General features: G+C 53.3%; 2 protein-coding genes across 6 annotated transcripts; one reads left to right on the plus strand and one right to left on the minus strand.

The window, feature by feature from the left end:
* Positions 1-899: 899 nt before the first annotated feature.
* PLPP7 (phospholipid phosphatase 7 (inactive)) lies at positions 900-13,273 on the minus strand. 4 transcript variants are annotated; one of them, XM_085521346.1, is made up of 6 exons: positions 12,607-13,273; positions 12,291-12,438; positions 11,954-12,175; positions 10,857-11,114; positions 9,299-9,668; positions 900-1,747 (listed from the first exon to the last, which is right to left on the minus strand). In XM_085521346.1, the coding sequence occupies exons 5-6, from the start codon at positions 9,537-9,539 to the stop codon at positions 1,383-1,385; spliced, it is 606 nt and encodes a 201-aa protein (XP_085377472.1). In that variant the 5' UTR covers positions 9,540-9,668; positions 10,857-11,114; positions 11,954-12,175; positions 12,291-12,438; positions 12,607-13,273; the 3' UTR covers positions 900-1,382. The 4 variants fall into 4 exon arrangements, with proteins under 4 accessions (XP_085377472.1, XP_085377473.1, XP_085377474.1 ...); XM_085521347.1 differs by having other exon boundaries at positions 13,029-13,139; XM_085521348.1 differs by lacking the exons at positions 10,857-11,114; positions 11,954-12,175; positions 12,607-13,273 and having other exon boundaries at positions 12,291-12,430.
* Positions 13,220-22,325, plus strand: FAM78A (family with sequence similarity 78 member A). 2 transcript variants are annotated; one of them, XM_015879161.3, is made up of 3 exons: positions 13,220-13,360; positions 13,653-14,457; positions 18,642-22,325. In XM_015879161.3, the coding sequence occupies exons 2-3, from the start codon at positions 14,195-14,197 to the stop codon at positions 19,168-19,170; spliced, it is 792 nt and encodes a 263-aa protein (XP_015734647.1). In that variant the 5' UTR covers positions 13,220-13,360; positions 13,653-14,194; the 3' UTR covers positions 19,171-22,325. The 2 variants fall into 2 exon arrangements, with proteins under 2 accessions (XP_015734647.1, XP_085377475.1); XM_085521349.1 differs by lacking the exon at positions 13,220-13,360 and having other exon boundaries at positions 13,427-14,457.
* Positions 22,326-23,903: the final 1,578 nt, after the last annotated feature.

Consider the following 23,903-nt stretch of genomic DNA (forward strand, 5'->3'; position numbering starts at 1 on the left):
CCCAGCTCCCAGCACAGCCCACAGCAGGGTGGATGAGCGGTATTCCCAGCCTGGAAGCCAGTCTGCCTGAGCTCTGGGGACACATAAGGACACGGCGGGGGGGGCAGCCCCATGGCAGTTCCCCGCCATCCCTCACTGTTGCCATAGTGACAGAAGCTGGATTTCACTGCAGCAATGCTGGTACCCTGAGCACAGCAGGGAGAAAGAAGCACACCAGGCAGGCTCAGCATCAGCCATGCCATGCCTCCCCAGCACCTCCATGCTGTGAGCATCAAGGTCTTAGGGCACTTTGAACTGGACCCTTCCTCTGGATCAGCAAGATGCTGAACCTTAAAGGACATGGAGCCCTCTGCAATTCCCACTCATGGGCTCCAGCCTCAGTGCAGGGCTCTGTACTGATTTCCCAGCTGGAGACACCTACCAGGGATAGATTTTTCCATTTATCATCTCTTTGTATTAATTATCAAAGAGCAACAAATGTTAGTGACATACAACAGTCATTATCCGCATGCTGCCTCCTTCTCATCAGCCTGCCCTGGAGCAATAGGGCTCCCCAGGGTGCTGGGATTGGTGGGAGCTCAGGATCGGATTTGCTGCCTGGCACTGCAAGAGGGAAACTACCAACAGTAGGAAGGCTTTGTGCAGAACTGGGGTTTTCTTACCCATGGTACATGACCTGGGAAGGGAACAGTTGGTTTTAAAGGAGGAAAGCAGCAGCAATAATAGAAAGCAACAGCACCGTGTCGGTGCATCACGCTCCACATTCAGCCCATCAGAATGCTTCACAGATATCAATTGTCTCTACCTTGCAACCTACACACCCCATGGTGAACCCAAAGCTCAGATCCACCCCGAGCTGCCCTCTGTCCCTTCCCGCAGCAGAAGAACCAAGCTGGGCAGGATTTTCACCATTCTTTATTATCTATGAAATGCCAGCAGGGTCCTGACCGTGCACGAGACACAGTCGCTTGGCTTGCAAAAAGAAAAAGCGCTATGGCCAAAATCCTTTAGCCTCCAGAAAGTTAACAGAGGAGTCCTCAGGATGCTCTTAGGCGCTGCCCATGCTGAGGACAAACCCAGGTGAGAGGTGAACCATCCCAACGAGGCAGGCGGAGCTCATTTCTCTCACCTGTGAAGCTTAATTTGATTGCTGTCCAAATACAGTTTGAGAACATGGCCAACAATGTGGATATGGCCATTTGATGCTAAAACTCAATCCATTGCAAGAAACTTTCTTTTCCAGGCAAGGAAGCAACATTAAAAAACGCCACTACTCATGGAAGTTACAACTGTTTCCAACAAACAACAGGTAAAAAAATACCAGGAGGGGGGACTCAAAGTATCTGCTGGTTTTGGGTGGAAAGGCACCGAGTCCCCCGCGTTCACCAGATGGATATCAACATCTGACACGTATTGGAAGACATCCATATCAACTCCACCAGCCTGAACTGCAGGTAGCCGAACACAAACCCAGAGAGCACATCTGTGATGTGGTGCCGACCGATCATGACACGGGAAAAGCCAACGCAGAAGGCCCAAATGACCAGCAGGATGCGGAGTGGGATGGCCAGGACCAGGTGGTTGAGTAGGAACTTGGACAGCATGGCAGCACGGCTGGCGTGCCCGGCTGGGAATGCGTAGGTGTCCATGGTCAGGTAGTCCAAGAGCCCAGGGCTGATGTCATACGGACCTTTGCGCTTGGCCAACTTCTGCAGCCCAGCCACGATCATGATGTCCAACAGCAGAGCTGCAAAATGAGACAGAGACAGAAGTCAAGGGCGGTTTGCAATGCTGAGCATGCAAAGGTCATCGTTGCCCTTAAAGCAAGGCTCAGGTTCAGTTCTAGCCCATCAGCTGCAAGTCACCCAGCTGGCAGCTGATCTCTCAGCTGAGCACCGCTAGCCCCACTGCTCAGTGTAGAAACCCAAACCACAGAGCGCACAGCACCAAATGACTTTCAAACAGCTCTGGAGCAAAACCCCTCTGTACTTCATCCTCTTTCCCTTCATCCCATCCCTCTAGCACCAGCCTGGCATTTCCACTCCCCAACCAAACTCCTGCTATTCCTTCCTAGACAAAGGTGAAAGGCAGATGTGCACACAGAGGTGGTCGGAGCAGAGATGCTTCAATAATACTTTCATTCAAGTGATGAATAAAATGGACCTTCTAGGTTAGACACTCATCAAACAGTGACCAGAAAGCCTCATTCACTCGTGTTTCTTGAACTGAAGGCATGCTAGCACCAGAACTGGGGGGTTAATTTGCTGTTACTAGTTAAAAAGGAAGAAAAAGAACCAAACTTAAGTGTGCTCCATTGGGTGTTTTTCTGTACTTCCCCCTACACTTTCTGTTCCTTCATGATGAGGAAGCAGACTCAGCAGCCTGCCCAGCCCCAGCTGGGAGTGCAACCAGCACCCGTCCATCTGCAACACACACACACACACTGGTTGAGCAGACAGACGGACACTTGGGGCTGTTGGTTGTGCAGTGAAGAGGGCAGAGAGGTGAGATTAGGGGAGCGGGCACCATAGTTTTAAGCCTCTTCCACCATGCATGTACAGGCAGCATTGAGCTGAAAGCAGCAAAGACACCAAAGGAAGGGTTTGATCTTGTCCATTACTTCTTCTATGCTTCACCCCCTACCCCTAAGATCCAGAATTTTCCCTTTAGCCTGTGTTAAGAGAAGCACTTCAAGCCCATCCGATCACAGAAAGCACTGTTAGCATCCAAAACTTCCCTACAGCACAAACCCAGCAAGCAAGCCCTGCCCATCTGTGACAATTCCAGCATCAGAGATCACCTTGGTAAAGTAAATAGCCAACATCTGGCATCAGATGGACAGTAATGAGCTAAAAGCAAGCCCCCTGGGTAGATATTTTATATCTATTAATAAGAGAAGGAAAACAATTATCTGCCTCACTCCTACCACCACATGTTAGGAGCCCATTAGGAGCAGAGAGGTAAAACCTGAGCAGGCAGAGCACAAGGAGAAACCCACAGCACTGCCTTAGCAAAACCAAGTCAACCTCAGCCCTCTCCCCAGAGAGAAGCTGAGGCAGCTGATGTCCTGGCCCTGCCAGATCCTCTGTCCCAGCCCAAGCTGTGATGACAGCAGGGTGAAGGGCTGTTCTTGCTGCCCATGGGCATCACCTGCCCATGCTGGAGCCAGGCAGCATCTCCTGAGGACCGAGAGGGCTCCAGCTGAGATGTTTTCAGAGATGTTTACATAAATATTAAAACCACAGCTGAAAACGAGCCTGGGTGCAGTGCTGGGGGGTAGAAAAACAGGAGGAAACAAAAAAAAGCCTTTGGCTTCATCTGTTCCCACAGCCCTGATCCACGTGACACGGTGCACGTGAGGCTGATTGCTGTGCCCAGACACGTGGCAGAGGAAAAAGGGGGTTCAGTGGGAGCGGTGTGCCCATCCCTGCCCATTTCAAGGCAGGGCAAGCCAGGCAGCAGCTCAGTGCCCAGCGCTCCTTAAGCCAGCAGAACTTTGACCCCTGCCTCACTGTGCCAGAGGCAACTTATAGAGCCCAGGTTGGCTCTGAAGGTGCTTGCTCAGATTGGAAAAGACCTTCAAGATCACCAAGTCCAACCCCAGCCTAACCATACTCCTCTAACTCTCACAATCCACACATCACCCTCACTAGGAATCATTTCCTTTTGATCCACAATTAGAATTCCCCCAACATTTGCTTTGAACTGGAGCAGTTCAGTTATTACATACAAGCCCTATCCTACTGCTTCTGCAAGGAGCTTCCCAAACCTCCTGCAGGCATCAGGCTCCCTGACCTGGAAAATGAGCCATTTGCAGCCTTGGCGAGTTGACACTAATGAAAGATGCAGGTTTCAGAGCATCGTCACCCTCACTCCAGAGCAGCCAGATGAGCTCCACTCCTCTGGAAGTGAACTCCTCTCCTTCATTTTCTTCCCCAAACGTGGCACTATTAGGTGCAGGGACTGACAAAAGGCACGACACAGCCACTGCATCAGACACTGGGGTGTTTTGGGGAAGGTTATGTTTTGGCTGAACAAGCAGCAGAGGGTTCTGGCCTTGGGGTGAAAGGCACACTGGGCTACATGGCCATGGAGAAGTGAAAGAATGGCAGAAATCAGCATTGTGCAATTAATTAACAAATCCAGTGACTGATCCCATCACCATTCTGCACCCAGGCTGGCCTGGGCCCTGCTGCTCACCCACTGCACCTCCGCTGCTTCTGCTCCTGCCAAGGAGCTGGGGACAAAGCTGCTCACCCATCCTAATGATGCCCTATGGGGCAGAGCCATGCTCAGCCCTCTGCAGCAGCCAGCAGCTCATGTCCCTGCCCAGCAGGGCAATGGGAAGCTGCTTGGGAGTGACAGACACGAGCATGACTCATTTCCCTTGTTTATTCCTCCTCTTCCCATTCAGCAACCCTCGCACTTCTTTTCTCTTTCAATCTGCATTCAGACTGGCGAATATTTTGCCTGCTTGGTTTTAAGCTTCCTGCAATTCCCCGAAGGCTTCACACAGGGATTCAGGGCTTGCACCATCTCCAGCACCAAACAGCCAGGACCTGACCTCAGTGCTGACCACAGGGGTTGCTCAGCCCTGGATCTCAAAGAGACCTTGCACTGATCCATGGAAATATCCCCCGTGTCTGCTGCAGCCACAGCAAAATGGGCCCCAGCCTGTCACCAACTGTCCTCTACAAGCAGGGACACTGCAGGCTGCACGTCTGCCCTGCAGTGAACAGAATGCACTTGTCATAAAGCACGCAGGAGAGGAAGGGAAGGGGGAAGGGAGCTGGGCACTGTTTGCTGCCCAAAGCTGCCTGAGCTCACCCAGGAATATAGGGTAAGGATGGCACCTACCAAAGGACCAAGGACAGGAAAATGATGGGCAGATTAGCAGCCAGACCTGACAAGAGGAGTATTTAATATCAGGCTGGACCTGTGTCTGGATGGAAGCAGGGAGTGGATGGGGGCTGGAAACACTCCTGAGCAGGGAGCACACACAGGGTGCCAGCCCTTGGGCTGCTCTCTCGTCTGCTGAAATGCTATCTGCCCTGTCTAGCTCAGAAAATCCCCAGCCTCACAGTGGGAAAATGAAAGGGAAAAAATAGACACATCTGGCCCCAAACCATCTCTGGGGCTCTCAGCTTAGCAAGCTCTGCTGCGTCCGGACTGATCCATCTGCCAGCGCAGCTCCCTGTCCTCTCTGCTGGGTCTGGGCTGCTGAGCCCTGAGGCTCAGCGGGATGAGTTTGTCTGTACTGCCTGGGCATTTAATCTGCTCGGTGACCTTTAGCAGCAGCGGGCTGTACGCTCTGAATTTTCACTGCACAGATTCCAAAGGGAAGCAGCTCCATGCACAAAGTCACTCTGTACAGCTAGAGGAGGGTCAGTGGGGTCTTGAGGGACCCAGGGAAGGCATTTCTTTCTCCATTTCCCCCCTAAATTACCACTTTCCTGGCTGCTTGCTCTTGTGTGGAGGCTGCATGATGGACTTCAGAGTTCTCTCTGTCTATATTTATCAATTCATATATATAGGGCTCATGATAAAGCCACCGTTCTGCAGGGCACTGTGCCTCAGAGTGTTATGGCTTTGTTCCCAATTGGACTAATGCTAGGTCTGCATCCATGGGGAGACCCATGGGGGACTGAATTCTTGCTGACCTCCAGGCCTGGAGAAATAGCCCTGGCCTCCTCTCCTTTCCTCCTTCTGAGGTAAGCAATCCATCCTCAGCCCGCAGCACTGCTTTCCCTGATGGTGATAAATGCTTGCTGACAGCACCAAAGAGCCGACCCACCTGCCAGCAGCAGGATGCAGAGCCAGCTGGTGATGGGTGAGGGCTATGGCCCATGTCACTGTGACCAGAGCAACCACCAGGCTTGGTTCTTCCTCTTTCCAGCACGCCAAGACTTTCAAACCCCTATTTCACAAAGCTACGACCAGAGCAGAACCAGGTATTTCAAATCAAGCACTATCTAGTGCAAGCGTTAACCAACCAGAGCTCCTCCTGCAGCCAGGGCACGCAGCTGGACCACAGCTAACCACACAACATGCCAGTTCTGCTCTAAACACAAGAGATGGACCTCACCAAAAGCACCACTTTGGGTAGATCACCATATTCCATCCCCCCCCTTGCTCTGAGAAGGTGCCCAGATCTGGAAAGCCCATCAGTCTAACGAGATCGGTCTGTTTAGTTTAATGAATAGGAGGTGAAGAGGTGACTTGAGCACTATCCAAAATATTGAAAGGCAGAAGGGATGTTGGATAAAAGAGCTATTCAGCTGAAGAGACAATGGTGTGCAGAGGCAACAGAGGGCAGGGAACAGTCAAACTAAGAGCAATGCACTTGTGAGAACACCTACCCCTGCAGCGATACAGAAATGGCTCTGACAAGTTCAGCGCCACTCAAAATCTTACCTCTGATTGAGTGTTTGGGTTTTTTCCCTTAGCAAATTGAACAGGAATAAATTAAGGGTTGTGCTACCGCCTGTATTTTGCCGTGGGTTAGATCAATGATCCAAATGTTCTTTGCTGGCTTAGCAGCCAATGAATCACTACATCCGGATCCACGCTCTCACCAGATGGATCAGAACCAGAAACCAAGGTACTGCTTTCCCTCAAGAGCTTAACAGAGCTTCTACCTGGTTCTAGAGAAGCCCCAGTGATTTCAGTGGGAACCTCATATGTTTTCCCTCTGAAACCCCAATAGTGAGGTTCAAATGGTTTTCTAAGCATTTCAGTTTCCATGAGATCCTTGTGACTGCAGAGAACAGCCTGACTGGCCCTGAAATTCCAACAGAGGCCACACAAATAAAGCCAGCTTTAACTGGGAGCTTTCCCAAGCTCTGGTTTTTCTGCTGTGGCAGAGGGGGAGCAGACTTTCCTCCTGACTCTTTCACAGCCAAGGCTGGCAGTACCAAGGCAGCCTTCCTGAAAGCACATTCTGGCAGAGGGATTTTGACAGTGGGCACAGATAGCTGATTTCTTCCATCTTTTCAGTAACAGGCTGAGATCGTGCTTCTCTGTTTGGCATTTGCTGGGGAAAAAAAAAGATTACGATGAGGAGGAGAATCAATAAATTCCATCACAGATGACAACCGCGGAGGGAAAACATTGCTGGGGGTTGCTAATCAACATCAGCAGCCAGGATGGATGGTGTGTCCCAGGGAGAGAGGTCAGAACCCCTCACCCTAAATGCTCCCACACTTCTTGGCACAGATCCTACCAAGATCCTCCAGTGCAGTTCCCCCCCTCCATCTGCAGTGGTGCTTCTGCCAGGTTCCCGGTCCCATTTCAGCAGTCTCCTGTCTCCTCGCCTTGAAAGCCTGATTGCAAATCCTAAACAAGTTCTCTATGATGGGCTGGCTCCCTGCCCAGAGACTGCATCAGAAATTCTGCTTGATGTATCAAACCCTGAGCAAGCCAGGGGGAAGGGTGGAGAGCCAGGGGAGGTAAAGACAGGGTGCTGCAGACAACCCCAGCTTCCCTGCTTCCAGGAGCCCAGGAAAGCACCAGCAAGTTTCCCTTCTCCCTTCGACCTGTCCCCATTGACCTGATGGATTTCAACCCTAGGAAAACAACAGCAATAAGGAGCCAGGATGCCAGATGCAGCAACACCATCACACCCGTCCTGCTCCTCCTGTCCTGTGGGTGGTGTGGGTCTGAGCCACAATCTCCCCTGCTGAACTCCATCATCCATCAGCAATGCAGGTTATTACAGCAGTAGCTGCTCTGCTATTAGGAGCTCCTGACTGCAATCTCAAATATCAATCCAAGGCCACACTCGCAGAGGATCCTGTTCTGCACAGCAACACGAGTCCTGCTGGGAGAGCTCTGCTGAGAGGCTGCAGGCACCTTGGTCAGCGCTCCGAGCCTCGGAGCAGCCTGAAACTTGCTTTGCATTTGGCCTCCGCGATGGCAGTGGAAGAGCAAGAAGGTTTTCCTTGGTTTTAAGCCAAAAGTGGCGTTAACTCTCCTTAAAGATCTCTAAAGGACTCAAAGAGGTGGGTTTTCAGGCTTCGGAACTGTCAGAGCCTCTCAGGTCAAGAGACCTCTGGAAATTGTGCTGGCTGATGTTGGCTGCCTCCTATTTCATCCTCGTGCCCTTTCAGACGGAGCTTCTTTTCTCAGCGAGGGTTTGACCCGGAGCACGGAGCAGCCTGGGGAAGAAGTGCTGATGTTGGCAGGCCCTGCATCACGCCGATGCTATTCTGGCTTCCTCCCCACCATGGCGTCCCATCATTGGATGTCACAGCACGAGGACGGCCTCTTCAAAGGCAAAGGGGAGAACAGGGAAGCTACAGCTGTGCTTTTCAAACTGGTTCAGCACAAGCTTTGCCCTCCTTGAAGGATGAACTACTGGAAAAAGAACTTGAGCTGTGCTGCAGCACCCGCTACTGAGATAAAGCCTTGCTATGACCCCTCATAGTGCTCCCTGAGAAACAAAGGCCTAGATCTAATGCCTTCAACCCCTGTGCTGATCGAAAGCAGGAACTCTCCATGCCTCTTTTTGGAGAGGGTGAAGAGCTTGGGATGAGCACAACCACTATCACAGGGCTGCAGGCCAAAGGCAGCAGGGAGGAAAGAGGAGGACCTTGGGGGAGATAGGCAGGGTGGGCTGGGGTCTGGATGTGGGGCCTGGTGATGGCTGGGATGTTGGCTGCTCTAACATGATTGGTCACAAATAAAGGACCAGCAGGAGAGCCAGAGAGATCAGGGCTGTCCTCATGGCCACCAGGTGAAATGAGTGCATGGAAAAGGGGACAGCAGCAAGAAGGGCCCTCCTGGGATGAAGGATGTGAGATCAAATCTCATTAAGGAAGGAGACAGGACTCCATCAGGCTGCTGAGCTGTGGAGCCAGGGTCTGCTCAAGAAGGAGCAGAGGGGATGGAAATGTTTGTTGCTGTTTTTCCCAAGGCTCTGATCCACATATCAAATTTACAATATTCATGTTTTCCCCAACCCAACAAACAACCAGGGCTGATGGCCATAAATCAACACCGCGACCTCTGGCATCCACCTGCACTCACAGACACTTTCTTGGCCCAGCTGGACCAACCCAAGCCTTGTGCAGGGCTGCTCTGTGGCTATGGCCGGCCACCAGGATCCCTGCACCCTTACTGACAACATCCATCACCCCCAGCACCCAGGACCAACACAGAGCTGCCAAGGCAGCCGATAAGCACAGCAAAAGGTCACCGAGCACATCACAGTGGGAGCAGCCAGAGGAGGAGCCCCAGTGCCACCATCCCTTATGACAGGGGCTGGGCAGTCCCGTTGGGATGGAGCTTTGCCACTCACCTAACAGCAGGTTCATGAGGACCTCCTGGCCCGCCAGCGTGCTGCTCTTCACCAGGCAGATGAGCGTGCCTGCGATCCAGGGGATGCCGTGCCCCGTTATCCCCAGCAGGTTGATCATGGAGCGGGCACCCCCCCAGGACGAGGCTCTGTTGGCGCACACCCCCAGCCTCTTGGACATGCAGATATCGATGGCCAGCAGGGAATTGAAGGCGATTCCCTTGAAGGAGGGGTTGAGCTGCATGCAGTCCTCTTCGGGCAGCTGCTGCGATTGCCTCCGCTCCTTGGGGTTGCTGTTCTGGGTGCCGGCCGCCGCTGTTTGGCCGCTCTGCTTCCTGCCCGAGCTCCTGCTCTCCTGGGTCCCTTTTGGGGGCTGGTTCAAGGAGAGAAACTCAGCCCTGTTGAGGACATTGTTCCTGTCTCGCGCTCTGGACCGTGTCTGGGATGCTGGCATTGCAGTCTGTCTCTAATTGAACTGCTTTGCAAATACCGGGAAGGAGAGAAATCCCTCTTCTCCCTGCAGAAATCTTCCCCACGCCCACCCTCACAAAGCTGTGAATATGGGAAGCTACGAAGGTTCCCCTCTGTTGCAGTTGCCCCCAGCACAGTCTGCAGCTGTTAAATATAGAGTAAGGAATGCACATGGCTGTTTACTTCATGGGCCTAGCAAGCTTGGAAGGAAAATTAATGCCAGGCTTGGCAGCCACTCCAGTGCCAGGGAAAAAGGTTAAACAGCCAATAGATTGGAAGAAGAGGAGGGAAATGCTTTGTGCCAAAGGTTGGTTGCTTCTGGCCTGGTCTATTTAAATCTGCCAATAGTTTATTTCCCAGAGCTGCAAGGGAAACTGGGAGATGTAGTTTGGGGGGGGAGGGATTTCTCTGTTGTTTTTTTTTTCTTGGTAGTGCAATTCATGTTTAAATATCAGAGCATCGTCATTGGAAGAGAGAATCAGTGCTGGGAGTGATCACAGTGCTCCTATGGCAGTCAGTGCAGCCTCCAAACTGGGCATCACACGGGGACTTCCCTGCAAAGGGCACAACCTGGATCCCTCCTGGCCTTCTCTGCTCTATCTCCTCCCCACTGGGGCACCCTCAACAATGTTTCCCCCTCCCTGATGTGAAAACCTTATGAACACCCCCATCCCATCCCATCCCATCCCATCCCATCCCATCCCATCCCATCCCATCCCATCCCCCGGCTCAGCACACATCCCTGCATGGCATCCATTGCTGCCCTGCCTCCAGCCGTAGCCGAGCAGCACCTGCCTTCTGATTAAAAGAGACACTGCGCCGTTAATGAATTCCCATCCCCCTGCCCCCGGCGCTCAGCGTGCCCTAAATACCGCACGTGTTTCTGCCATGTCATCCCGCATCGCATCGCAGACCCCGCAATGAGAGCAGGTGACAGCAGTGCCCATCCCTGAGCCGCACGCTGCAATGGTGGCATCAGCCCCAGCACGGCAGCACTGCAGCCCTGGGGGTCCCATAGAGGGAGGTGGGGAAGGTGAGCGTGGCACCAAGCAGCACAGAGGGCTCATCTCTTGGATCCAGTGCTACTTACCTATAGGAAGGAGAAGTTATGAAGGTCGATGTTAGTACAGGTAACACCATGAAACAGCACCCATGCCTCTTTAAAAGCCTTATCCAAAATGCTGGGAGAGCTTAATGAAAGGTGGTTCTTGGCTTTCTGAGGCAGCCAGCAGAACTTTGTGCTTGTTGTCTGTGGTTCTCTGAGCTCACACCCGGTCTGTGCCCATCTGACACCCACATTGCTGTGCTGGGCCAGCAAATCCATGCTGGAGCCCTCATTCCCTCTTGGCTTTTGCTTATGAATCAAAGGAAAATAACACACATCAACTTATTTCTGAACCACATCCCTATCTCGAGCATGTGACAGCGCCCGTGGGCTGCAGGAAGAACTCTTCCCCTCCTTCCCAACCCATCAGTGCAGCTCCTTCCAGCTCAGGGAGTGAATTTCTATTTTCTATTCTTTCAGCAAACCTGGAAAGCACGAGGCTGATGGGACCACACTGCAGGGCAGCGATGGATGGAGCATCAAGCACACAGTGGAAGGAAAGCAACTCCAGCATCAGCAGCTCCTCATAGATGGCAATTGGGCTCAAAAGCCAATTCCACCAGCAAGACACAGGAACTGCTTTGCATGAAGCTTGGTGGAGAGCACAGATGATTTAATCACAGCGACCAGAGGCAGGTGTGGCCAACACCAAGGCAAACTCCAGCTGAAGATGAAAAGCTGATTTAATTAGAGTGAGATAACGCCATTTCCTATTCGACCAGAACACCAGAGAATGCCAAGTTAAAGCAAAGCATGGGTGAAACTTGAAAGGATCTGGGAGCTCTGAATGTGCAGCTTCACCAAATTCATAATGCTCCGAGAAACTGTGACAAGCTTGTTTGAAAGGTGTGAAAGAGTCTTGGAAAATGGCAAAGTATTTCAGCACCTTCTGGAGGTTGCTGAAGAAACTGGAGTTTTCATTGGGAGATGCTCATTTCATTCTTTTCTCTACCTCATTCTTAGTTTTTCCCCTCAGCTTCAGGGCTGATAACAGCTCCCTTCACTGAGATCCTGAGATGTTTCAAGCAGGTAAATATTGAGCCAATGTTTTGAGAAACGTAGGAAGCAAACCATAAGGATACAACGCAGAGGTTCCACTCCCTGCCACGCCATTGGCACAAAGGTCTCTGGTCCACACCCTGCTGGGCAGGGCAGCACCCAGCTGCAAGGTGCACGGGGATGGATGGAGCTCCCAGGATTATATGGGCAGGAGTCCCCCGGGACCTCAGAGCCAGCAGGAGCAATGAGAAGGAAGGAACCTACGCCATTCCCTCTTCAGGTGCACCCCATGGCTCCCATCTTTTCTGGAGGGCAGACAAGAAGTGCACAGATGTTGGAACACAAAGGACTAACAGAAGTTTGCTCAGCTCCAAGCAGACAAGGCTGCACCGTGAGTGGCACCACCAAAATAAGTCTTACCTCTCAGTGCAGGGGGTTTCACCTTTAGGACAGCATCAAGGTGGGTGTGCAATGCTCAGCACACAGCAGCTATGGCCCCATTTGTGTTTCCATTGCTTGAAGCAGGGCTGTGGGTTTGACAAGTGAGAGCATCCCTTCACCTGCAGGACTGAGAGAAGATACACTGCATCTGAGTTGAGGGGGATAAAAGGGAGGGAGGGTGGGAGATGGGAGGGAGAGAGGAAGAGAAGGAGGGAAGGAAGGGAAAAGGGGGGGTGGGGGTTGGGGAAGAAGGAAAAAGCCCCTACCCTTAATTGCTAAAATAAAACTACATTACCCACAATTCACGGCCACGTGGGAGGAAATGCTGTTTCTGCAAAGGAGGTTTAGCTTCAACAGCTGCAGTTTAAAAGCGAAATGCAGGGGGAGGGATGGGGCTGAGCGCTGCAGGGCGGTGCGGTGCGGGGCAGGGAGAGGCGCTGCGCTGCGCTCCGGTGCGGGATGGATGCGGGGCTGCGGTGGGAGCCGTGCGGGGATGGGGAAAGTGCCGGAGCTCGGGGCACTTTGCCGCAAAGTTTGACCCGGCTGCGGCTGCTGCGGGTGCCCCCCCCCAACCCCCGGAGCTGAAAGGCTGAAACCCAGCGCAAGGGGAGGGAAGAAGGGGGGGGAGAAAACAAGCGGCGTCCCCGTATGCGTGAATTGCGAGAGAGGAAGCTTGCGGCAGCCGAGAGGCGGAGGCACCGATTCTGCTTCTCTCACCTCCCCGGTCGCACAGCGGGGAAGAAGCGAAGGAATCAAATAAATAAAAATCTCACACGGCAGCGCACAGGAGCCTCCACCCCCCCCAACAACCACCCCCCCCCCCCCACCCTCCGCCGCCGCTATCGCCGCTCTGCGCCCCCGCGCAGCGCTCGGCCGCGGCCCCATGAGCGCCGCCGGCTGAGAGCGAGGAGGAGGAGCGGGAGGAAGGTCGGACGGCTGCGGACAGCGCTCGCTCCGAAGAGGAGGAGGAGGAGGAGGAAGGGGGACAGCGGGGTTCCCCCCGCCCCGCCGCCGCCGCCGCCGGGGATGTGACGGGCGGCGATTGTGCGGTGCTGAGCGGCCCCGGGGGGCGGGGGGCAGCTTAGGGGGGGTGGGGGGTGTTGAGTTTTGTGCCGCTGCCCCCCGGCACGGAGCGCTCCGGCTATTTCTAACGGGGGAAAAAAAAAACAAGCAGCCAACCAGACGGCGAAGGAAGCTCCAAAACGCACTTTGTGGCTTTTCTCCACTCGTCGGGTTTGGTGCCGGGTTATTTATTTATTATTATTATTTTTTAAATTATTATTATTATTATTATTTTCTTTTTGGTATTATTGTAAATTTTTTTTTTTTTTTGTGCGAAAGGAAGTTGTGAACAACTGCGAGTCAGGAAGTGGAAATCCACACCGGTTGTGACAAGCTGGGGCTCCAAACTCTTTCATTATTTATATAGATGTGTCTATCAACATTCTGCTTTTCATCCAAAGAATAAAGGGAAATGCCGGCCGGCCCCACGCTTGACGGGGAATGACGGACCTCATCTGAGCAAAGGAAGGACTAAATATATCAGCTAACAGCAGCACCGGCATTTATTGAACTCCACAGGCTTTTTTTTTTTAACCCCCTTCCAACCTAAAGACGGAGCGAGAGATTTAAAGGGTCGTTAAAAGGGGAACAATTTGAAAGGCCCCTTTTGGCTTCTGGAGCGCAGTGAACCTCCGGGCAGGAGCGGCGTTGGTAGGACGGGCAGCACATCAAGGCTCTGCGCGATGAACCTTCTATCCTATGGATACCACTAATGAGATTAAGCACCGAGAAGATCTGTAATCGATCATTTCAATGCCTAATATTGCCCAGGATTGCTGGAGTACCCCAAGAGCTGCGTCGGACTGTATTCGGGTTATGCCATGGGCTGTATTCAGAGCATTAGCTGTAAATCCAAAGTTTTCCGGGAGAGTATTTCGGTGATTGAAGTCAAAGCCTCCATCGATCCCATCCCCACCAGCATCGACGAGTCCTCCAGCGTGGTCCTGCGTTACCGCACCCCTCACTTCCGCGCCTCCGCTCAGGTGTTGGTGCCCCCCATCCCCAAGAAGGAGACGTGGATCGTGGGCTGGATCCAGGCGTGCAGCCACATGGAATTCTACAATCACTACGGGGACCAGGGAATGTAAGTCGTTCCAGAGCGCGTGCGTGTGTATGTGTGTGTGTGAGCATTGGTGAGGTGGGAAGGAAGAGCAGGGAGCCACGGCCTGGCTGGGATGAGCCAACAGCACGGTTGGGTTGATGCTAGAAGCTGGGTTCTATGAAACTTAGCAGGACTTTCTCCTGTGCTTTGAAATAGCGAGCGAGCTGTGCCTGCACCTTTTAAAGCAGCGGGTGTCCTTGTCGTTCTGATGGGAACGTGCTGCTGGCAAACCAGGAGCAGCACCAGAGAGCCAAGCCCCAAAGCCAGCCCTCCTGCAAAGGGCACCCCTCTGCATCCCCCCATCACACACTGTGCATTGAGGGCACCCCCGAGGCTGACACTTGTGGCTGATCCCAGCCCCGTGCTGCTGTGCTGCAATGCCCCACCAGTGCAGCAGGGGCATGGGGATGGTAGGGGGGGAACCTGCTTGGTGTGCTCCCAGCTGCAGGCAGCACTGAGATGGGTTTAGCCAGGGGTAACACTGTGCATCATCTTGGGGCAGGGTGGAAAACACAAAGACATTGGCTTCATTTGGGATATCTGTAAGAGTGGGAATAGGCATTGATATCTATAAGAGTGGGAATAGGCATAGATATATATATATGTAAGGTAGGAGGAATGTAGGGGCTGTTTGCTCTCCAAAAGCCCCGTGTTCCCGGTCAGACAGTCATAGTGAGACAAGAATGAGTCAAATGGAAATGTCACCTCCCCGCTGAGCAGCCACCCCCCCCCGCAGCCCTCCGCCGGCGCTCTGCTCGCCCAGCACTGTTGCCGGCTTTGGCCCACAGTGCAGTCAGCAGCAGCGCTGCGTGTCTGCATGGAGATGCAATTCTGCAACTCATGGTGCTGGCAGCACAACCCTGCAGTGCCTGAGCTTGGAGAGAAGAGCTGGATGCAGTGGGGGCTGTGGGCGCTGCTCGGCTTCGGGGGCACAGTGGGAGGATGGAGGGGTGGGAGCTGCTGCCCCTCTGCTCATCCTGGGGGGTTGGGGGGATGCTGGCTCAACCCTGTGTGGATTAAAGCGTGGGTGGATGGGGAGGGCTGAGGGAGAGGATGGGGAGGTAGGAGGAATTCGGACAGAGCGCAGTGCCCTCCTGGAGGCCTGAGCATCCTCTGTGCGTGCGCAGCTCTCCATCCCTGCCCAGCTGCAGGCACAGGTTGGGCAGCTTCAGACATGAGCAAATAGATGCAGGGAGATGCAGAACACCGGGAAGGGCGCCCCAAGGAGCAGCCCTAAGGGACGAACTGCTGTCCTCACGTCCTCTCTGCTCACGCAGAAAGTGCCTGGAGGTGCAAACTGCAGCACCTGGCCAATGCCAGGAGCAGCTGAGCTGATCTTGATTGCATTGAAAAGTACTTACAGCAGGCCTGAAAGCTGTGGGCTTTTCGGCTCCAAACCCACACTGGTTTGGACACGCTGGTTCCCTGCTGCTGTGGGCTCACCCCACACCCCACCTGTGCTGTTTGCCTTCTCTGCCCCCGAGTTCCCCCGCTTGTAAAGCAGGATGTGGTGCAGCCTCTCTGTACTGCGTTGCTTTGAGAGCTGTGGGCAAAAGTTTGCAGTGAGCTGTGTGAGCAGGCAGGCAGAATGAAGCGCTGCAGGTGTGTGGGAGAGTCATTATCCACAAAGCCAGGGAAGCAGAGAGACGTTTCCCTGGGAGGCTCATTGGGCTGATACAGAGGAGCCATGCAGATGGATCCAGGATGGCGTGGTACCATCTGACAGCCCTAAATAAGGGCTGCAAGGCCGCTTCGTGCCATTGGAATGCACTCTGGAAGATCTCTATGCAGGTTGTGCCCACCCTGTGTCTGTCAGCCGTCCTAATGCCTCAACCTGCATTGCTTTGTGCAACAGAAGACTCCAAATGAACGCCATGGGTTGAGCCATGCAAGGCTTCCAGCAGCCCCCAGTGCTGGGACAGAGCAATGAGGAGCAGCCAAGCAGATGGAGCTTTGCATCAGGCTCATGCATGGATGTTAGATGCAGAGTTGCATCAGTTTGACACGTGCATTTAAAGTGGAACCAATGATTTTTTTGGCCAGATAGAGCACTCTTAGGCGTAAAAACTAAAGCTCCAACCATGTGTAAATGCTGGGGTTACTTTGCTTGTAGCTCAACACCCCGGGCAGGAGGAAATGGAAACACTCTGTCACCTCTTTGCACGAAGAACTGGGTAAAACCCCCTTCATCCCAGTGCTGCTGTCAGCAGGGCTCACCCCAAGCACGGGGGCAGGATGCTGCTGTGCCACGTGGCATCATCAGTGCTGGGCTGTCGGGTTCTGACCTGCAGGACCCAGCTCCAATGGGACCAGCATCACCCAGTCCTGCTTCTTCATCTCCATGGAGACGTGCAAGGAGCAGCGCAGATGGTGGTATGCAAAACAGAGCGAGAAATAATGCAGTTTGAATGGGATCAGATGCAAATCTCAAAGAGCTGCAGGTAGATTTCCTGCCCTGAGAGTCGCTTGGACAGCTGGGCAGTGCTGTGCCATCACTGCACGTTAGTGGGCACCTCTCCCTTGGTGAGATATCACAGCTGCCTCTGCAGGGCTGGAGGAAAAGCCTTTGGTGCTCCTACAGAACAACGTGGCTGATTTATAAGGGTTATCCCAGGGCTGCTGCTGGGCAGGGTGCCTTCTCCTGGTAGCACGAGGATGTTTGTTATGAGGGGTTTGGTCTCTGGTGATGCTCATTCTGATTGAAGGTTTGGGAGCGACAGAATTACAGCCCAGAACCTCCTGGTGTTGGAGCTGCTCAGCCACATCAGGCCTGTGAAACCAGAGAGGATGATGGTGCCTTTCCTGCTGTTGTCAGCAAAGCGTTTACTGGGCACTTTCTGGCCTTCCCTTGGCTCCACACCGTCACAGAAAGGTGCTGATGCAGCTGAAGATCGTTCCATTGCATTCTTTCCAGCACCACTGCCGCATTACTGAGCGCAGATACAAGGTGTGCTGGCAGCAGGGCAGCCACCCCCAGCAGCAGCCACTGCAGCCTCTGATCTTCACAGCCCAGCATGGCACCTTCCCACCCACGCAGCCTCCACCTCTGCACCTTCGTGTCACATCTCAGCCCTGAGCTGCAGTCACGCTGAGAACCAGGAATGTGGACAACAACCTTAAAACAACTGCCTGAATTCAGCCTCCTACGTGCTTCAGGGCTGCAGGGAGCAGCCTGGTGTCCTCCGGTGTGCATCCCTTGGGATGGCTCTGGGTTGGAGGGGAAATGAGTGAGCATCCCTGGCTGTAGCAGTGCTGCTGGGGGACTCCTGGCTGCTGCAGGTTGACGTTGTCTTCCAGGGAAAGGACTCCCTCTGCCTGCTGGCTGCAGGGAGCAGAAGGCTGCAACAGCCGATGCCGCATCCCATATCCGCACATCCATAGCCACGCACCCCAGCGCTGTGGTGCTGATCCCAGATCCTGTACCTGCCAATCTGTGCAGGAACCCATGAAAATGAGCTATTAATTGATCCCTCATTCCCCAAGCACCCCGGGAGCTCCTCTTTGCTGGTGCTGTGGGATGGCAGAGGGCTGCTCTCCCTTCTTGGCTGACCTTTCCATCAGGCTGGCTCACGGTGTCACCGGTGCTGGGATGGGGCAGCGTTACCACCTCGTTGACCTCTGTTTCTCTGATTACCGTAACATCATCCCAGTCTTTGAACCGGGTCCTTCCTGGGCTGCAGAGGGATGGGTTACACTTCCAGCGCCGTGCAGACAGCAAGGAGGGACCGCAGCAAGGGGAAATGGGAGCCTGGGGGGCAGGAGGCAGCGATGGGCACAGTGAGTCCTGGAGAGGGTCCTCAATGTCACGAGTGGCAGGAAAAGGTCTTCTTTCAGGTTGGACGTTAGGAAAAACTTCTCTGAAAGAGCAGTGATGCACTGGCACAGAATGCTGGGGGAATGGTGGGGTCAGCAGCCCTGGAGGTGTCCCAGACCCACAAAGATGTGGCACTAAGGGATGTCAGTGGGCACGGTGCGGTGAGCTGGGGTTGGGGATCATAGAGGTCTCCTCCAGCCTTTGTGGTTCTATGGTTCTTGCATGAGAGGGATAAAGCCCAATAAAAGCTGAACAGGAGTGCATTCCCAACTCATTCCTCTCCTTCCCTGAAGTCCTGCATGTTTCTAAAGGAATTAATTAACGTGCTATCTGTAATTTGTTGGTTTTGCAGGTCAAGTTGGGAGCTCCCAGATCTACTGGAGGGTAAAATCCAGGCCATCAGCGATTCAGATGGAGTGAACTATCCCTGGTACGGAAACACGACAGAAACTTGCACCATTGTGGGTCCCACCAAGAAGGAGTCCAAGTTCAACATCAGCATGAACGACAACTTCTACCCGAGCGTGACGTGGGCAGTGCCCGTCAGTGAGAGCAACGTGGCCAAGCTGACGAGCATCCACCGGGATCAGAGCTTCACCACCTGGCTGGTGGCCACCAACACGGCCACCAACGAGATGGTGACCTTGCAGACTATCAAGTGGCGGATGAGGCTGGGCATAGAGGTGAACCCCAGCAGACCCCTGGGGCAGCGTGCCAAGCTGCAGGAGCCCTCGGCTCAGGAGCAGCCCCAGGTCCTCAGTAAGAATGAGCCAATACCACCCAGTGCCCTTGTCAAACCCAATGCCAACGATGCTCAGGTACTCATGTGGAGGCCAAAGGATGGACCACCGCTCGTGGTGATACCTCCCAAGCACCGATAGTAAAAACACCTGGCGTCCCGGCACCAAAAGGGAGAAAAACAAAACTGGAAACAAGGCAAAACAATCTCTTAGGTATTAGAATAAACACGTGTAATCTGAGCGAAAGCGAAATGCACTTTTTAGTCATTCAACAAATGCAACCATTCTACCTTCTCCCATTGGGACGGATTTCACTGTGCTAAAGCTAAAAGAGGAGACCTCAGGGCGGGGTCTGTCTCACCACTGGATTCCTAAGGGAAGAAACGAACACTGATGTCTACCAGTATTGCTTTTTTTGTTCTCTTCCCTCTTTCGGTTCCTGTTTGAACTTCAGTCTCATTAGCTTGCCCAGACTGCCCACAACGATAAGAGCATTTGATTTGGGATTTTAAGAGTCTTTTCTTTTTCCCCCCCCCCACTTTCTTTTTGGTTGAGGTTCCTGGGGCAACATGTCAACTCTTTAAGATAAGGACTTTTAGTTTTTTTTAAGCTGTAAGGTTCTGAGTTGCAAATCCAAGTCATGCGGCCTTATGTAGACTTTGCTTTGCATTGCCAAACTTTTGCCTTAAAGCTACGTCTGAAAACAACAACAAGAACAAAAATACCACCGGGCAGAATGTCCTTTCTACAGAGCTTGTGGGAAAAGAGCTTCAGAGTGAGGAGAGGATCATCAGTGTGTCACAGGCAATGAAAAGGGCATGAAAATGGAACAAGCACCGTCAAAAGACAAACCTTCCTGGTTTTAAAATGAGGGAAGCTCGGAAATCATCTCAGTTTCGAAGCAATGCAAATAAACTGCTGTAGGATGGAGCTCCGCGGCCATGCATCTCCCTGCTCGGCAGAAGGAATTGAGCTCACCCCATTTGCACTTCTCGGTGTTGTAATACGGGATGATCTGACGTGCAGAGCCAGCAGCTCCGGGGTCACCAAACCTGTGCTGTGTGCGGAGGCATTGAGACACGTGGGTGTAAGCAAAGGCAGATCCATCCGCCACGTCTACCCAGCAATATCCACAATTCAGGACCGTCCGTGTCTGAGAGCAGCGGGCACCATTCCTACCAAACACTAGAAACAACAGCTACGAAAGAACTCTTCTTCCTACAGTAACGAATCACGTTGGGGTTCATAGGTAGTTTTTCTTCCCAATGACCTCATGATCTACACAACTTCCAGGACCGGGGTGCAGACAGGACCCCAGGTGAGACCGTACCCATTTGGTTATGTAGCCAAGGATCCTGCACGGGGTGGTAAGCAGGGAAGGCCCCCATCTCGTGTGTAGATCCTCCAGTCAAGAAAGCGCATTTGGAGCAGGAGCCAGAACCCAGGTTTCAGCGAGGGCCTCATCCAGATGGCTTCAGAGATAGCAGATGCGTTTCTGCAGAGGAAGGAGGTGCAGGAAGGTTGCTCAAAAGGAGGGGGGTGTCTGTGGCAGCGCTTTCCTTGAGATAACGTTTCTTCCTCTTATTCACAACACGCCTCCAGAGCTGGGGCTGAGCAGAGCCCAGATGCAGATGCTCCCAGCCCTGCAGAGCTGGGCCGAGCAGGTCTCGGTCCCGCGCTCGCTGCTCAGAAGGCTCTCCCATGGGGGAGCACCATTCGCTGCTATTGCCGCCTCCTCCTCACACACACAAGGATTTCTCCTTCCTCGCTTCTCCAAAGCCACGCCAACTATTATGGCAACAGGTTCAGCATCTCCCCTGTGTGGGGAAAGCACGCCCAGAAGATGCATCCCCCCCCCCAAACACCTCAAACCAGCAAACATGGACGTGGGGTCCCTGCAGCGTGCCTCCCCAGGCAGGGTGCCCTCCTCCCTGTGCTGCAGAGCTGCTCTCCCCCTCCAATGGGAGACCCTACAGGTAGGCAGTCCTGCATCACAAGCAGCTTGCAAACAACTGGAGCGGATCAAGCCCAAATCCATCAGCCAAAAGTTGCCTGCATCCAGGCTTTGGGACGATAAAGGGACGAAGCTAGGGAGGCTTTGACTTGCACAGTCACTCTATTGAACTTCATTTTCTTACATGGATTCAGATCCCAACTACAGCTCTTACTGGCACAGCCCTCAAGACTTGGCTGTATTTTCTCCTAGGCAATACATGCAGAAGAGGACAAAATGGGAGCTGTGGGTGATTGCTGGTAACACTTACCTGCACCTCTGCTGCTGCTCCGGGAGTAGAAGGGGTATTTATGTCTGGTATTCACTTTGTCTCCAGGTGCTGAGTACTTACAGTTCTCACTGATGTCAGCATGGGTCGAACAAACGGGGCCCAGTTGTCTTAATTAGCTGCACAAAGGAATTCCAAGGAAAAGATTTATTCTCAGTCACCAAAAAATCACATTCAGGGAACACCCATGTCCTTTTCCACTTCGCTTCGTGTTGGACTCAGTCTCTCCCAGCACATCAAGAACATTCATTTCCTTCTCCCCATACCTGGTGGACTGGATGCACCCATGCAATTCCATACCAACCTCCTGGCTAAGTTGTCCCATTGCACTGAACAGACCCAGCCGAGCAGTAAATAAATCCAACCTTCACTTTGGGTCAGCTTTGCATGGACCTCCCCCTCCCCCAAAGAATGCCTTTATCCCGTGCCTAGTTTGAGACCATGTCCTCCCTTCCTCCACCTCCATCCACACCACCACACCCAGCATAGAAAGTGCTGCTGCCTCTGGTGAGATCCCATGCTTTATGGTTTTACAAGTGATGTTTTTCCAATGCTGCTTCATTGCAAAACCGTACCTGAAAGGAAGGATGGCTGGAAGGGGTGGGTGCTACCAGCACCGCTGGGTGACAGCTGGGATGGAGGGGGGACCCAGGGCATCCAGGAGAGCAAAACAAGAAAGGATGTGCTGGGAAGGGGATGGAGCACTGAGCTGCCCCACCACTCTGCCAGCAGCACCGGGGGCAGGAGCCCAGCAGGGCAGACCCAGACCCTAAGCAGTGTTGTGGAGGGGGGGGTTGGCCTATTTGTTCTGCACAGCCCTGGGAAGGTGAGGGGTGAGGAGGTGAGGGCAGCCCCAGCCCCGCTTCTGGGCACAGCAATAAGACTCGTCCTTGGTCTTGCAGAGATACTGTGAAAACAAACCCACGATGTACCAAGTCTGGACACTCATGGCGATGTGAAAAACAAAACCCTGCTTTTATAACAGACGGGAAAAAATAAAGTGAAGTTTTCAAACCCGCCTGCCTGGAGTCGTTTGGTTGCAATAGAGCAGTTCCCAACCTTGGCTGCAATGCGTTTCATGGTGAGCAAGGGAGCTGTTTCTCCCCATTGCAGCTCTGATGCTGCAGCAGACAGAGCGGGGAGGTTTCTGGTTAAAAATACCAGCCAGCATCCTGCATTTTTCATTAGCAGGCCGTGTGATGGGAGGACAGAGCAGCGATGGGAGCACGCAGGCAGCCCAACTGCTGCAGCTCCGCTCCATGATGCTGTTTGCTTGGTTAGCAAAAGGCTGCAAGCATAAATACTGCACCGGGGGGAACCTTCCTAAGGCAGTAGGGGAACTTTGCGCAGCCTTTTCCATGCTGTTGTTGGGTCCCTGTTCCCATCACTCCAAACTGTGTGCAGGCATGTAATGCAAACAGCATCGTGCTCTGCTCAGGGAGATGCAGCAGTGGGAACACTGCAGGGGAGGGAGAGCACGGAGTGCACGTGGGAAGGAATTCGCATGGATGAGGAGGACAGGTTCAGAATGGGATTCATTTCCACAGTGGAAACACTCCAGCCTCATCTGTTGATAGCAGGCTAAATTTAGACACCCTGGTCTGGGAGGGAGGGGGAGAGGGGACAGCAGGCAGTGCTGGGCTATGGGAGGGGGGGGGTGACAGCCTGGGAGCACCAGGTCACACCAACAGTGCATAACGCCAGCACCTCGTGCCTGCTGAGCCCACAAACCAGGCTTTGCCTTACCCAGGTTCTCCCACTCGGCTTCAAGATGTTCTGCCCTCACTTCAAAGCAGAAGGCAGCAGCAGCTCCTCGCTTTGCAGCAATATCCTGCTCACCTTAACCCTTTGCAGGGGATTTCCCTCTGCTGATACAAATCAGGTCTCCTTTCCTCTCTCTTCTATCTCACACCTCTGTAAGCTGCTCAGATGCGGGGCTGTGAGGCTTCCAAGGGCTGCAGAGGACTCCTGAATGCAGCCCTTACCCTAAAGCAAAGTACAGGAGAGAACTGAGCATGGGGCACAAACCAGTAGCACCTGTGCTGAAGGATTGCATCCCTGCAGGAGCCCAGCCCCAGTTTTGCTCCTGGAGTAAGAAAAGGCTCATTTCAGGCCCACTCATCTCCCCCCCAAGCTGCTTCTACCCAGCCCCTGGGGCTCAATATGGCAGTTTAAGAACAGAAACACCCTCACCAGCCCCTCTGTCAAAACAGGGGGGACAGAGTGATAACAATAAGCCTTACAATGGCTGTTACCACTCCTTTGAAGGCCAATTGGCACGGCCAACACAAGTGAACAAATAAGGGCTCCAGGCCCACACTTGGTCCTTGGTTTCCTCACCAGCCCTGCCAAGCTGGGGGCTGATTTGTCACAGCTTTGTTCTATGGTGGACATCTGTCCACATGCACCCGGCACAGCTGACAGCCCGCAGCAGCTCCTGGCAGCCACTGGCCGAGCAGGGAGCAGCTCACCAAGCTCTTGAGTCATCTGGTAAAAATGCAGGCTTTAAGAAGTTGACTTTGCTACGTTTTGTGCATGTTCCTGTAGGCTCACGGTCACAATCAGCTCAGCTCCTCCAGCAGCTGCTATGGA

The sequence above is a fragment of the Coturnix japonica genome, chromosome 21 (assembly GCF_054131305.1).
Source record: "Coturnix japonica strain WE chromosome 21, WE-NBRP24, whole genome shotgun sequence".
NCBI lineage: Eukaryota > Metazoa > Chordata > Aves > Galliformes > Phasianidae > Coturnix > Coturnix japonica.

Excerpts from the sequence above, each read along its gene's own strand:
- PLPP7 (XM_015879153.3), bottom strand. The coding sequence starts at position 9,749 with ATGCCAGCATCCCAGACACGGTCCAGAGCGCGAGACAGGAACAATGTC. Across the intron at positions 1,748-9,298 it reads CCTCATGAACCTGCTGTTAG|CTCTGCTGTTGGACATCATG; the intron begins GTGAGTGGCAAA and ends CTCATTTTGCAG.
- FAM78A (XM_015879161.3), top strand. The coding sequence starts at position 14,195 with ATGGGCTGTATTCAGAGCATTAGCTGTAAATCCAAAGTTTTCCGGGAG. Across the intron at positions 14,458-18,641 it reads CACTACGGGGACCAGGGAAT|GTCAAGTTGGGAGCTCCCAG; the intron begins GTAAGTCGTTCC and ends TTGGTTTTGCAG.